Source organism: Callithrix jacchus, chromosome 17 (genome assembly GCF_049354715.1).
Source record: "Callithrix jacchus isolate 240 chromosome 17, calJac240_pri, whole genome shotgun sequence".
Classification (NCBI taxonomy): domain Eukaryota; kingdom Metazoa; phylum Chordata; class Mammalia; order Primates; family Cebidae; genus Callithrix; species Callithrix jacchus.
This window is the reverse complement of record NC_133518.1, coordinates 35,714,781-35,730,681: the sequence shown is the minus strand read 5'-3', so window position 1 is coordinate 35,730,681 and position 15,901 is coordinate 35,714,781. Positions and strand designations below refer to the sequence as shown.

Here is a 15,901-nt window from a genome sequence, read left to right as displayed (position 1 = left end):
TAACATCTGTTGGAAAAGGTCCTCACATCCCAGGGTTAGAGATGAACACATTGCTCTATTTTGGTCTTCTTGATAGGAGGGAAAATGAGCAAGCTAAGAGTGGAGGATGGAGAAGGCACCAGTGAATGCAAACATATAAAATAAGGAATGCCTCGGGCCAAAGCCATCTGATTTTAATATATCATAGTTTTGACCCTGAGATTTCTTTAAATTGCAGGAAAAATATAATGTGCACTTAAAACTTGAGGAGACACAGAGGAGAGGAGGAAGCACAGCAAACAAGACATGCTGAGGATCCGAGATGAGAAGTCTCCTGAGGAGCAGCCCTAGGCTACAGTGCTCCAGGTAGAAATGATGTAGGGAAGATGTCCAGAAACCTTCAGCTTAGAGCTGCCGTGAGCATTTATTTTGTTAGGATGGAATGATCCAACTCCATTTGGAGAGAAATTATAGTTCCATTCTAATTAATTCAGGCATTACAGCAGTTGATACAGGAGGAATTAAGAGAATATTTTTCTTGACATTTGAAGTGTGAGCCTTGAAGCAGCTAAATGAAGTCCTTGTGAGCCAAGACTAAATCAGCCACATTTTTTTTAACTTTATTTCTTTCCAACTCTGCAAATATTTAAGTCTTGGCAAAATTCAAAGCTCACAACTCACTCTTCACTGGTGTCTGAGAAATATAACACTGAAAAGGAAAAGGACGAAAATAATATGGAATGAAATGCATGACATGCACTGGGAAGCAAAATAACTTCTAACGAAACTTCCATTTATGGCTTAGTCAAAAACATATGGATATACATACTAAAAAACAGAGTTAGTGGGAAAGCTAGGTGGCTGGTTAAAAATACGCTTTTTGTGGTCATGTTAGATTATTTTTTAAGAGAAAGTAACAACCCCAAAAAATCTCTTGCTCCAGGATCTTTAGACAATTCCTTAGTTTGATAAAAGCAACCCATGTCAAAATTGTATTTTTTTCAAAATTGTATTTTTTAAGGAATTTTTGTACTTTATTCCGAAACATTCCAAAGAAATTGGAAAAGTGAAGAAATTATGTCTCGCACACATATTTGGGCACAAAAATGTATGTGTAAGAAAATGTACTGCAACATCATTTGTAATGATAAAAAATAGAATCAACCTATATGTATCTCAATAGAAGAATTGGTTAAATAAATAATGGCATTATTGATTAAATAAATCCACACAGCCATTAACATAATATGATGGTTTATGAACAAAAGAAGTATGTCCAAGTCCATTCATAAGTAAAAAAATGAAGATAATGAGAATCTAGTTTACACCTATCAGAATAGTAAAGGCTATAAGTTTGATAATAGACATTACTAGCCAGGGTACAGGGAAGAAAACACATTATTGGTAGGAGTGTAAATTGGTAGCCTTTTTGGTAAGAAACAAAACAGCGTTTTTAAAAACTTTAAATATACATACCCTTTGATCCAGGAATTCCAATTCTGCAAAATTATCCTATACAGAAACAGCACATGGCACAAGGATTTACGTCCAAGGATACACACTGTGGCATTAATAATAGTGACCAATCAGAAAATAAACTAAATATCCAGCACACAACAAAGTATGGTGCCTCAATGGAGTGGAACATTACGTATTGCTGGCAAAGAATGAATAAATCTGGAAGTACTAATTTAGAAGGTTGTCTAAGATGGGTTAAGTTTTAAAAAGACATACTGTATATGCCCAAGCATGCATGTGTATGTACAGCAGGTCTAGAAGAACACTCAGGAAGCTGGTAGCAGTGTTTCCCTGGAGAAGAGAGAAGGGCTGAAGGTCACAGAGGGAAGGAGACTTAATTTTTCATAAATATCCTTTGGTACTATCTGTATTTTTTACCATATGCTTGTGTTAGTTTTCTAATTAAAACAACTCAGCAAAAGATATTAAAGAAAAATATTTACTGGCCAGGTGCAGTGGCTCGTGCCTGTAATCCCAGCACTTTGGGAGCCCAAGGCAGGCAGATCACCTGAGGTCAGGAGTTCAAGACCAGACTTGCCAACGTGGTGAAACCTCGTCTCTACTAAAAATACAAAAATTAGCTGGGAGTAGCAGTGCATGCCTATAGTCCCAGTTACTCAGGAGGTTGAGGCAGAGGAATCGCTTGACCCCAGGAGACAGAGGTTTTAGTGAGCCAAGGTTGCACCACTGCACTCCAGCCCAGGCAACAGAGCAAGACTTCATCTCAAAAAAAATTTTACTAAAATGGAAAGATGCTCATGATATATTAAAAACAAGCTACAAAAATGAATATAGAGCCATTTCCAACTATTTTTATGTTTGTATTGAAAAAAGTCAAGACAAATATATGAAAATACACTAGTGGTGTTTTGAATGGTAAGATTATGATGGCTTTTCATTTCTCATTTTTTGCAATCAGCATTTTCTACAGTGACCAAAGAGCAATTATATAATATGAGGGGAAAAAAACATTGTTGAATCTTAATGCCTCAAAAATGCTTAGGACATTTTTTTTCCTGCCTTAAAATACACACACACACACACACACACACACACACACACACGGGTTGGGGGGTGACCTTCTTTTTAGCACTTAAGGAGAAAAAGACAATCAAGGCTTTTGTTTTTCTGAGGCTTCGCTTAAATGATATTATTTTGCTGACTTCATCCTGGAGAACTATTCAGAGTAAAGCATGGAAGAACAGCTGTTCTGACCACCAGCAACTGCAAAACACCCAGGGAATAAATTTAGACTTCCAGAAAGGAGGAAGAAATCAATTAGTTGGTACCTGAGAGGAGGAGGTGATGATCACACACAGGCAGGAGCAACATTACCGGAGACACCAAAAAGGAGGTCAAACAGAAGTGTCAAAATATCACTCAGCACTTATCAATTTGGAACAAATGGCTGAATGACAAACCACCCCCAATCCCACTCCCTGCCTTTCACCCTAACTGGGTGAAATTCTCCACAGCAAGGAAGCTCCTGAGGGCAAACTATCAGAAGTCAGCCAGCAAACGTTACTAAAATTGTCAAAATTATTTTTAAAACTCTCGACAGAAGTCTAAAGCTTGATGAAGGGATTAGACTCCATTAAAAATTAATTGATTATGTGGTTAAAGGACTAAAAAAAAAGTTTGACCTAGCCTTCACCTTTCTAAAAGGCCTCTCTCTTCCCCACGGTGTGGGGTGCTTCTCTGGAATTCCCATGGTTTAGGCCTACGAAGGCCTGACTGATTCTCAGACCCACTCCGCAAGCAAAACTGAAGCTTGTACATTTACCCAGCGAATCAAACAATGCATTTCAAGAATATGGATCCCGAGCGATAACTTTTCCCCTTCATTTTTGAAGTTTACTTGGTATATTTGGGGTCAGAATGCTCTGGGAAGCAGCTTTAGTATTCACTTACCCAATGCTCATGGGTGCACTAACATCAAGCACCAAAATGACAAAGCCACTGCCACAGTAAATGTCTATTTCAGACAAAGAACCAGTTACAGAGTTGGTGAGCATACTCCAAGTCCTTTTCAGATAAATTAAAGACTGAACATTTGAGTAGGTTCTTGTATTTTTATTATACTGGCATTTTTCTATCACTGTGCTTTTATCACACAACTCTTTTGCTGTTTTGTTTTGTGGCAAAGTCCGGCTCTGTTGCCCAGGCTGAAATGCAGTGGCGCCATCTCGGCTCACTGCAACCTCCACCTCCCAGGTTCAAGAGATTCTCCTGCCTCAGCTTCCTGAGTAGCTGAGGCTACAGGTGTGTGCCACTACACCTGGCTAATTTTTTTGTATTTTTAGTAGAGACAGGGTTTTGCCATGTTGGCTAAGCTGGTCTCAAACTACTAACCTCAGTAGTAGTAGTGGCCCACCTCCGCCTCTCAAAGAACGGGGATTACAGGTGTGAGCCACTGCACCCAGCCCTAACATACACAATTCTGTTGTGGCTCCCACACATAGCTGATGATCAGAGTCATCTGAGCATTTGAAAACAGCACACCTTTCCAGAGTCCACCCTACATTTACTGACACAGAAATTTCCAGGGGTATTCGTCCTAGCAGGAGGCCAGGATAGTTCTATTGGGAGCAAACAAACAACTGTATTCAAAAAAATATGTTTAACAAATGCCCCGTGTGATCCAGCTAAGGGTAGATCTGGACCACACTTGGATAAACACTGATCTTAGAGACTAGTGAATAATCTATTTGCCACAGGCAGACTGGTCAACTGCAGAGACCTGAGCATTCTTGGTTTTGTCTATAACACACACGGAGCCTGGAGCTTTTTTCAACACACCATTCTCTTCTTCCATCACAAAAAAGTTCAAAGTTCTCCCCTGTTGTTCTCCCTCTCTTTTTTTTTTTCCTTCATTTTGGCTATTGTAAAAGTAATATAACCACCTTACAGAGAAAATAGAGGGAATCATCCTTAATTCACAGGCCTAACTATCATCACTACTAGCATTTAAAAAGACATAACTGACTCACTCAATACATTTATTCTACAGAAGAGAGAAGAGTACACCTATGATGCATAATGAGCTTTGCCTGGGGCTAGAAATACACAAATGGAGATCCAGTCCCTGTCCTCAAGAAGCTTAGTCTTGTGAAAAAAATGGAAAGCAATGTGTTTTTTAAAAAATAGAAGTACAACTCTAGCATAAACAATTTGTCAGCTGTATAAAATTAGAATGTTATAACAAACTGTTTTCCATGTGTCTACATGGTCTATATCCATTATTCCACTGGTTATAAATATATTTGTGGCCAGGAGTGGTGACTTCATCCTATAATCCCAGCACTTACTTTGGGAAGCCAAGGCAGGTGGGTCACTTGAGGTTAGGCATTTGAGACCAGTCTGGCCAATGTGGTAAAACTCTGTCTCTACTAAAAAGTACAAAAATTAGCTGGGTGTGGTGGTAGGCACCTGTAATCCCAGATACTAAGGAGGTTGAGGTAGGAGGATCTCTTAAACCTGGGAGGCGGAGGTTGCAGTGAGCCGAGATCACACCACTGCACTCCAGCCAGGGGGACAGACCCAGATTGCATCTCCAAAGCTAAATAAATAAATACATTTATTTTCATATTTCAGGTATGTTTATTTACTATTATAACTAACACATCTTTGCGTATGGTTTCCAAAATATTCACCTAGCATACTACTTTGAAATTTATCGTGAATAATATTTTTTAGGAAAATTGTGGCATCAGATGTTTCTCACGGCTCTTATTATTTCTTATCAAAGAAGACATTTTCTGCCTAAATTTCTAAACGTCATATAAATAAAACCTATAAGTCTCCATCACCTAATCTTAATACATGAAGATAAATAAACACTGATCTAGATAAAGATTCATCCACACTAAGATAAATGGAATATAGCCACAAAAACATAATGTTTTTTTCTTTATATACTATTTTTTTTTTTTTTTTTTTTTTTTGAGACGGAGTTTCGCTCTTGTTACCCAGGCTGGAGTGCAATGGCGCAATCTCGGCTCACCGCAACCTCCGCCCCCTGGGTTCAGGCAATTCTCCTGCCTCAGCCTCCTGAGTAGCTGGGATTACAGGCACGCGCCACCATGCCCAGCTAATTTTTTGTAATTTTTAGTAGAGACGGGATTTCACCATGTTGACCAGGATGGTCTCGATCTCTTGACCTCGTGATCCACCCGCCTCGGCCTCCCAAAGTGCTGGGATTACAGGCTTGAGCCACCGCGCCCGGCCTCTTTATATACTATTATGTCCTGCTTCATTACACAAAAAGAACTGAATCCGTTGATTTGGTAATTGTTTTTCAGCCCCATTTCACATATTCCTTAAAAGCTCTAAAAGAAAGGAACTATAAAGAATCTCCTTTTTGAAACCCCAAAGAAGAGCAGCCTTCAATAATGCTGATTAACTAGAATGTATTTTGACAATAGACAGCTTCCTCAAAATCTAAAAAAATGAAGGCACAGTGGCTCAAGCCTGTAATTCCAGCATTTTGGGAGGCCAAGGTAGGAGAATCACTTGAGATATAGGAGTTCAACACCAACCTAAGCAACATAGTGAGACCCCTCATCTCTACAAAATAAAAATTGATTTTCTACAGTGTTTAGAAAAATTTTCCTTCTTTTTACTTACCAAGAAGAACATTTTTAAACAGAAACCTTTCCCCTTTTCCTGTGCCCACCAGTGTTCCTTTTCTTCCATAAACACAAAATTTCCACCACAACAATCTTACAACACCCCAACACCCCCACCCTCCCTCACCAAGTGTATGGGTAATTTTTTTTGTTTGTCTCTGGGTTTGTGCGTGTATGTGTCTGTGCACTTTAGGCTAGTTTATGCTGCATAAACCACAAAGTTCCAAACACAGTGACAACATCAGAGTTGGAAAAATCACAGTAGCCAGATGTGTCTGCTGTGAACTCACCATGTAAATTAGATTAAGAAAAAACAATGGAAAAAAGGAAACATAAGATGACTAAGCAGAAATCTAACTTCCAGTGAACTTTCAGGATACCTTTCTAGTGCTTTAAGCAGCACAGGGCTCCGATATCCCTTAGCTCTTTTATTTGCTCTTGATAAAATATTAAGTTTCTTTGTACACTTCCTAGAGGGAAGAACGAGCCAACTTAGCAAACCGAGCACAAACGAGATTTTCCATCTTCTCTTGAAAAGTATGCCCTGAAAAAAAAAAACAAAACAAAAAACCCACATGTGTTTATAATTTGAAGTGCAACTCGAGACACAGACCTGGAGGACTTAGACTCTGGCCTGGTGGATGGCACATCTTCAAAGGGGTGAGTAGGTGTGTGTTTGCGCGCGCGCGTGTGTTTGTGTGTGTGTGTGCGCGCATGCGCGGGGGGGTGCGTGTGTGTGTGTGCGCGCGCATGCGCAGGGGGGTGCGTGTGTGTGTGTGTGTAATTTTTAAAAAGTCCTTATAGTATTGAAAATAAACTCTGGCTGCACTTTACCAAAAGTTTCTGAATTGGCTAGGGCTGGCAGTCTAATTAAGTTGTTATAGCCTTTATTTTTCCCATACTGTCTAGAAGGATACTGGCACCCCAGGTTAGGGTCTCATTCCAACAGAGAGCTCCATTAGTGTGTGACAGCAGCTCAGCACACCATGGTTTATGGTCACCAGGATTATCATCAAAAAGGGGGGGAAAAAGCATGTCACTTTCTCTTGGTAAAAACATTTAAAAATACAGAGCTATTTTAAGTTGTTGCATGATTTCAGTATTTGTTTGCTAAGAAATAGGAAAACCTAACATTTCACTACTTGCAGAGGGGAAAATGCTCTTCACTTCTAACTCAAAAGTGTGACTACTCTTCACAAACTCCCTCTGTGAATGACCTGATGGTCACAAGCTTGCTCCTCTTCATCCTCTCACAACTGCAGTCCAAGGTTAAAGATTATTTTTTGGTACCACACTAGCTAGTTTCACAATCTGTAAGCAAAAGTGCCCAAACAAATATAAGTTGCAGTAACCACAGTTGGGTTTTCCTGAAGGAGGAATGGAATGGCCTTCTAACAGAGCATATCAAAGGCTCTTCCTCTGATTACACAGGGGCCAGAAAGGGAAGAAAGCAAGGCTAGCAATAATACCTATAACAATACAACCGCTGGAAGCTTACACTACATCAGGTACCAAGGCATGGACTACCTAAATACTCAAAGTTATCCGGTAGGTACTATCATTATCACCATTTTACAGATAAGGAAAATGAGACTCAGAGGTTAATTTACTAAGCAAATAAATGTCTAAATTAAAAGAAACTCAGTTCTGACTTCAAGTTCTTCCGAAGCAGACCCCATCCTCCACCCCACTCCTATGCCAACTTCGCCACCACTCTAACCCAGGACTAAAATCTGCAGCAGGCTTCATTTTCTCAAGCCGATTGTTCTATATATTATAACAGAGCCTGTGTAGGCAGTCTATCTGCCTATTTCCCAGTTTGCTTCCCTCTTATCCTCTTTTTAAAAATTTTAGTATTAATAGTAACAAAGGCCCACAACCTACTTAAAATATACACATTTCTGGCTGGGCAGAGTGGCTCACGCCTGTAATCCCAGCACTTGGGGAGGCTAGGGTGGGTGGATCCCCTAAGATCAGGAGTTTGAGCCCAACCTGGTCAACATGGTGAAACCCTGTCTCCACTAAAAATACAAAAATTACCCAGGCATCATGATGGACAACTGTAATCCCAGTTACTCGAGAAGCTGAGGCAGAATAATTGATTGAACCTGGGAGACAGAGGTCGCAGTAAGCCAAGATCGTGCCATTGCACTTCAACCTGGGTGAGCAAGATTCTTTCACAAAAAAACATACAAACTTCTATCTGGTTTGTGTAAAGAAAAAGAAAACAATTTTCATATGTATAGTAATTTCCCCTGTGTTACTTAAAAGTGAGGATTCTGGGCAGGGCATGGTGGCTCACACCTGTAATCCCAGCACTTTGGGAGGCTGAGGCGGATGGATCACTCAAGACCAGGAGTTTGAGACCAGCCTGACCAACATGGTGAAACCCCATCTCTACTAAAAATACAAAAAGTAGCCAGGCACGGTAGCGCGTGCCTGTAATCCCAGTTAGGAGGCTGAGGCAGGAGAATCACTTGAACCCAGGAGGCAGAACTTGCAGTGAGCTGAGACCATGCCACTGCACTCCAGCCTGGATGACAGAGTGAGACTTGGTCTCAAAAAAAAAAAAAGTGAGGATTCTGAACAAGTTGTTAACCCTGCAAGTGACAATACTGATACGGCTTCCACCAAATGGTAACGTTTCTTCTTTATTATCTAAAGTCCCCCAAGGTCGTCTTTTCTTCTTCCATTCATTGGGGATGTCTGGGAATTCAGGCTCAAAGGCCATTGATCTACTCGGACAGAATCCAAATTGGTAAAACCTGATTTGGCAAATACAAAAACTAAAATTTCAGTTTTAAGCTAGACCAAACTGGAGACAGTTATTTGAATTAAAGTGCAATATATATATGCAAAAATATATACATATATTTTTGCAATTTTCCCTTTCAGAGCTTATTTTGTTTTACTTAGACTCACTGTTCAACAAATCTGCCAACCTGCAGAAAGAATCCTGTTTTAATGAAGTCATTTACTCCAGGATGACTAAGTGATGGGTCTTTCCTCTCACAATAAAAATATGGTTTGATTCACAAGACACATTACAGGAATACATCTAAAGCTCTTACAAAAAATAAGGTGTCTAGTGCCAAGAAGTTTCTTCTGGGAGAGGTAACTGAAACATTTCCACCAGAGGGCACTATCCTCACTGAAGATAATGAATATATTGTTTGTTCCTAATTTAAAGCAATTTGCAATATAACCAGCCCCAAAAACTATTTTTATTCTTGAAAGCCTTTATAAAGAACAGTAAATTGTCTTAAAATATAACATGCTATATTTAAATAAAATATAAAATAATTTTTTGCCATAAAGGTAATGATAATAATATGAATAAACATATATTTTAATTTACTATGTGGCAATCATAATTCTAAGCACTTTACATATATAAACTCATAAGTTCCTCTTATATTATCATCTCTATTGTACGTATGAGGAAATCAAAGCCCAGGTAAGTAACTTAAAGAGTCACCAAACTAGCAACTACACAGCCAGCATTCAAATTCTGGCAGTCAGACACCCAAGTTCATGTACCTAACCTATAAAACCTATAAAAACATAGGACCCCAATACAAGGAGATTTGTTTCTAAATGTATTTAACTGTGCTACTGATTACATCACAGCTCTAGAAATACATAAAATTAGTTATAAAAGGTACTATTCTGTCATCTGATAGTAATGTTGTTAACTTTATTTTGACATCTTTTTCACATGTACATAAACACCTCTCATTAAAGAAGACCTATCACTTTAGCTCACTTATTTGTCAGCTGCATTCCATCAAAAAACATCCTATTTTTACAAAGTCACTCTAGATTTAAGAAGAAGAAAGAGTGAGAGGAGAAGAATCTGCTCATTTCTTTTTCTAGTTTTTAAGAGATGGGGGTCTCACTATGTTTGTTGCCCAGGCTAGTCTCAAACTCCTATGCTCAAGTGATGCTTCCACCTCAGAGCCTCCCAAGAAGCTGGCACTAGAGGGATGCACCTCCACACCCAGCTCTACTCTTTTTATTTTTATATGTTTAAAGATTTATAATAAAGACTGTGAACCACAGGCAGAGTTATGGCTTGAAATAAAATAGTCTGAGTAAATCATTTATTATGAGGACTGTATAGAGACTCTCTAAATTAATTCCTGGTCTTTGGAACTTACTTGGCATTCACGGTTGTATTTCCATCCTTCAGACACATCTGTGATTCTCCATAAGCTAAATATGCACTTTGCAATGGGTAAATACACAAATATTGTTGGAAAAAACTCAGAATGTGTATCTTGAGAAATTCACTGCCTTTACTTATTAGAAATTTGGAAACTGCCGGGTGCCTGATCCCAGCACTGTGGGGACCAAGGCGGGCGGATCACCAGCGGTCAGGAGTTCAAGACCAACCTGGTCAACATGGTGAAAACCCATCTCTACAAAAAATACAAATATTAGGGCTGGGCGAGGTGGCTCGTGCTTGCAATCCCAGCACTTTGGGAGGCCAAGGTGGGCGGATCACCTAAGATCCAGAGTTTGAGACCAGGCTGACCAACATGCAGCAACCCCGTCTCTACTAAAAATACATAATTAGCCAGGCAAGGTGGCTCATGCCTGTAATCCCAGCTACTCAGGAGGCTGAGGCAGGAGAATCACTTGAACCTGGGAGGTAGAGTTTGCAGTGAGCCAAGATCACACCATTTCACTCCAGCCTGGGCAACAAGAACGAACTCCGTCTCGAAATAAATAAATAAATACAAAATACAAAAACTAGCTGGGCATCGTGGTACATGACTGCAATCCCAGCTATTTAGGAAGCTGAGGCATAAGAATTGCTTGAACCCAGGGGGCAGTCATTGCAGTGAGCTGAGATTGTGCCACTGCACTCCAGCTTGGACAACAGAGTAAGACTCTTTCTCATATAATAATAGTAACAAAAATTATGCCGGGCGTGGTGGCTCACGCCTGTAATCCCAGCACTTTGGGAGGCTGAGGCAGGCGGATCACCTGAGGTCAGAAGTTCGAGACCAGCCTGACCAATATGGTGAAACCCTGTCTTAAAAAAAAAAAAATTAAATTAAAATAGAAATCTGAAAATTAAGGTATTTTAGTGAGCTATAGATAAATTTGTTTCCGAATGTTCAGATTACAACTTCTTTAGATGTACTTTACTAATGCAATTGGACTTTGTGTGTGTGTGTGTGCATGTGTGTGCACATATGCACATGCAGGCAGACTCACTTGTGCCTTCAATATCAAGTTCCAAGCATTCAATCTTCTTTTAATTAGTCCACTTCCTACGTGTTGCACAATTTTTAAAAATTAAGGAGAGTGCATAAAAGAACATGACAAAGGATATTCACTCCAGTATTTGTATGCTAGCAACACACTAGTAACCTAAATATCTACCAGATGGGAATTAGTTAAATAAACTAATTATAGCATATTAATATATGTGACTAATAGGCAATTTTTAAAAAGAAAGAAGCAGCTCTATGTATGGACAGGCAGGTGAAAAAAGCAAGACACAGAACAGTGGTTATGATATGCTAACCTTAGTATGAAGAAATATACACACACACAACTAGAAACACTGGGTGGCTCCAGGAAACAAAGTTGGGGACTGAGAAAAGGGAGATTGGAGGAAGACTGATTTTGTAAATGCCTCTTTGAAGTGTTTGATTTTTTTTTTTTTTTGTAAACTGGGTTCATAAAAGATTTTTTTCCAATTATAATTGATACAAAGTTAAAGTTAAAACTTTAATAATCAGTTTTTAGAATTTTTGATGAAAATTAAGTGGTTAAAGAAACTGTAAAACCAGTCTAATGCCACCTAATTTGGGGTCTCTACTACAGTGGCATCTGTTTTCTACATGAGCTCCTGTATATTCAGGATAAAATGACTCATGGGAGGCTTTGGTTTACCACTGTTGGTACCACAGCTGGTTGCATTTTCCTTGATCTGCCCTTTAGACAAGGAACACAACAGAGGTTATTCCATGTCATTTGCTTTTTGGAAACTGTACATCTGCAAGCTTTAAAGCAGTAGGTTCAGACTTCCTGGAAGAACTGACACTTGAAGCTGACTAGGGTCTACTTGAGTTCATATTCACTTTGGCTAAGCCACAGTATGAGGGAAGGGTGTCCAGGAATAACGCTTCCATTTTCATCTCGTTCATTCCTGAAAATCCAACAGGAGATTCTTTACACTCCCTAAAATTAACTGTGGTGTGTATGAAGCGTATCTGGATATCTGATCTTAAATGGAAATGCAACCATCTTTTGTAAAACTTTGAAATTCGTCTTTTTTTTTTTATTTTTAGCCCTGGGGAGCAGGAAGGGAATGACTACTAAAAAAGCTGGCTGGTTCTGTTGCTGCAGTATATTAATTCACTGGTGATTATCTCTACTGAGTGGAATTTTAGCAGAAAGTATTCTCAAGTCTAAAAATCACACATTAAATACTGTAAGTGAAGTAGAAAGTGAGCCATATTATCCCCAGCAGGTATGGGGAAAAGCCACCTGCAGGTTATGTAATGCTTAACTCCCTTCTAAAATCAGACCAGCCTGCTCTCCAGCTCTGCTCTCCACAAGCTTTGTGACTTTGGGAAAATTTCTTCATCTGTAAACGAGGGAATCGGTTACTTTTTGTAGGGGTTTTGGAAGGCTTTCATAAGGTAAGGCATGGAAGCACCTGGCCTGCTATCTGACACATATTATGTAGCAATTATGAAAAAAAAAGAAAAAAAGGGAAATAAGGATAGGGATTTGAGACTAGAATTGTACCTGTAGGCTAGTTGCCAGGGGCCAAAGTCACCCAAAGTGGGTATGTGCCCTACTTGCCTTAGTTTAGATGAAACATGATTGCTGTTTCTGCTAAACACACCTCAATTTTGAATTGAGATGAAGACAGGAGGCCTAACTGATTTTTCCACTCCAATTAAGGCCATTGGAGGGCAAGTCAGAACTGTAGTTTAAACCTGAGGCAGCAATATCATGAACTGGTGATAAAGAGATGAAGAAAAGAAGGCAAAGGCAGTGGAAGGACAACATAGTATTACAGCCAGAAGGAGCAAACAGCATCTGGGTGCATGAAGAGACATGGAGACAGACAGAGCCACTTACGAGTCCCACCACCCCTTGACTGAACACTCGTTTCTTCAGCTCAGAGTCAATGCTTGGGGCTCTGCCAGGTGCAGTGACTCACGCCTATAATCACAGCACTTTGGGAGACTGAGTGGGTAGGACTGTTTGAGCCCAGGAGTCCTACACCAGCCTGGGCAACAAAGGGAGACCCCAACTCAAAAAAACAAAACAAAAGAAACTTTTTTTTTAATTTTAGAAAAGCTTGGGGCTTACCAAGATTTGGCTGAGATACTGCCATGGACCTCTGAGGCACTGGTGTGGAACCGACAGCAGGGTGGAGGTTCATATGATTCAGGGGCTGATTCATCGCCTTCCTAGGGTCTTGCCATGTGGTGATTTTTTCTATGTGACTAAAAGAAGGAAAACAATTAGTTACCTTTTTAACTGACAGCATCATTATCATCATCATCACCAACAACAGCATGACAGTTAATGACACTGGTTCTTCGCTTAGGATCTGCTTATAAGTGGTTGACAGGCTGTGCTTGGTTTCATCCAAGGACATACTTGCCTATTTTTCCCTGCATCCTGGTTAGGCCACACTGGGGATTCTGCAAGGGGTCTCTAAACACAAGCCCCAGACTTCGCTATCCAGATGGCCCTTGCATGCAGTCAGTGAGCCCAGCAAACCTTCCCTCGGCCCATGGAGCTTGTATTCCCCAGCACTTCACTGCTTCCCAGGCTTCCAATCACTGGGGTGCTATAGTGTGAGCTCCTTAATGGAAGGGGAGCCATGATCTCCTTCCCAGCCAATCCCCCATACTCTCCTGACTCATGTAATTGACATAATGAGGATCCCTTTGGCTGTCATCAAGCAAAAGATGGGCCCATGAAACCAGCTTCTGAACACCACATTAGTGAGCTCTCACAGTAGGAGTGTAAAGTACTTCGAGGTCCACAAAGGTGACACATAAAACCCTCAAGAAGCTCACTGTCACCAAGCAAGGGGACAACAGTATAGCTGGAGAGCAGAGTTGCAGGAAATAATAGTAGGAAAGTTGACTAGTGCCAGCTTATGGGGAAACTTAGATACTGAGGCATAAGGGTTTCCAACAGAGAAGACATGATTGACATGATTACACTTTTGATTACATACAACTTCCAGTTTGTTACTATGATTTAATCACAGAGAAACTAGCCCAACATGAAACCTAAGCTTCTGCTCAGAGTTTCCAATACATTCTAAGAAAGGTAGACGTGGCCTCCAGCTTTGCCTGCCACCTTCCTAACCACATTGCAGGTCACTCCTCGTACTTTAGAGACCCCGTCCCACTCCGTCAAGCTCTTCCTTTAGTGAGAATTTATGATACAGATATGTATATTAAAGATGAATAGATTCATCCCGAGCTTCTACTTTGTTTTAGAAACAGTATCAGAAATCTTTCTGCTGCTGCTTTTTTTTTTTTTTTTGAGTCTCACTCCATTGCCCAGGCTGGAGTGCAGTAGCATAATCACAGCCCGCTGCAGCCCTGACGTCCTGAGCTAAAGCAATGCTCCCATCTCAGCCTCCTGAGTACCTGGGACCACAGGCATCTGCAACCACACCTGGTTCATTTAAATAAAAAAAAATTGGGGGGCCAAGTACAGTGGCTCATGCCTGTTATCCCAGCACTTTGGGAGGCCAAGGCAGGTGGATCACCAGGTCAGGAGATTAAGACCATGTTGACTAAAATGGTGAAACCCCATCTCTGCTAAAATACAAAAAATTAGCTGGGCATGGCGACGCGCACCTTTAGTCCCAGCTACTCAGGAGGCTGAGGCAGGGGAATTACTTGAACCCGGGAAGCAGAGGTTACAGTGAGCTGAGATCGTGCCACTGCACTCCAGCCTGATGACAGAACAAGCCTCCGTTTCAAAAAAAAATTTTTTTTTTTTGTAGAGGTGGGCATCTCCTCATGTTGTCCAGGCTGGTCTTGAACTCCTGGGCTCAAGTGATTCTCCCACCTCAGTCTCCCAAAGTGCTGGGATTACAGGCACAAGTCACCACACCCAGCCCAGTATCAGAGATCTTTTCACATCCATCAAAAACAACAAACTTTGATAGAAGAAACTAAACGTTGGCCCTTTGTTTTGGGCCTCACAACTAGGCCGGTCTCTTCCAGACAGGCCCACGCTGCTGACCTTTCTTAGATACACAGCAAAAGGAGCATGATTGCTGTTTCTGTTAAACACACCTCAATTTTGAACAACAATGGCCTCCTTTGAATCTGTAAGATAGGAAATCACTTTTACTTTCATTGGGTTTACTTCTCCTAGAAACCTCCTAGCACTGAAGTTGTTATCTGTCTGGTTTCCTTTTCAGTCTGTTTCCTCACCTTTAAATGCTGCCACAGCTAACATTCTTATTCAGATTTCTTAACTCAAGACTTGAGGGTATTGCCACAGGGAACTCATACATTGCCTTGAGTGAAAACTTGGGTCTAAAGGTCTAAGGTTTTAGAATAAATGTGATTTAAAAAAAAAAAAAAAAAAAAAAAGCCGGGCAAAAATCCCAGCATGTTGGGAGGCCAAGGTGGGCGGATCACCTCAGGTCAGGAGTTCGAGACCAGCCTGTCCAATGTGGTGAAACCCCTGTCTCTACTAAAAATAAAAGAATTAGTGGGCATGGTGGTGCGCATCTGTAATCCCAGCTACTTGGGAGGCTG

General features: G+C 40.5%; 1 protein-coding gene across 9 annotated transcripts in view; it reads right to left on the bottom strand.

Moving 5' to 3' along the window:
- Window positions 1-15,901, bottom strand: part of WWTR1 (WW domain containing transcription regulator 1) — a 256,364-nt gene that overhangs the window by 47,152 nt on the left and 193,311 nt on the right. For all 9 annotated transcript variants that reach the window (XM_078354015.1, XM_054247076.2, XM_035278425.3 and 6 more), the window contains one exon: window positions 13,470-13,606. In XM_078354015.1, the coding sequence (XP_078210141.1) occupies window positions 13,470-13,606 (137 nt within the window). The remainder of the gene's footprint in view (window positions 1-13,469; window positions 13,607-15,901) is intronic.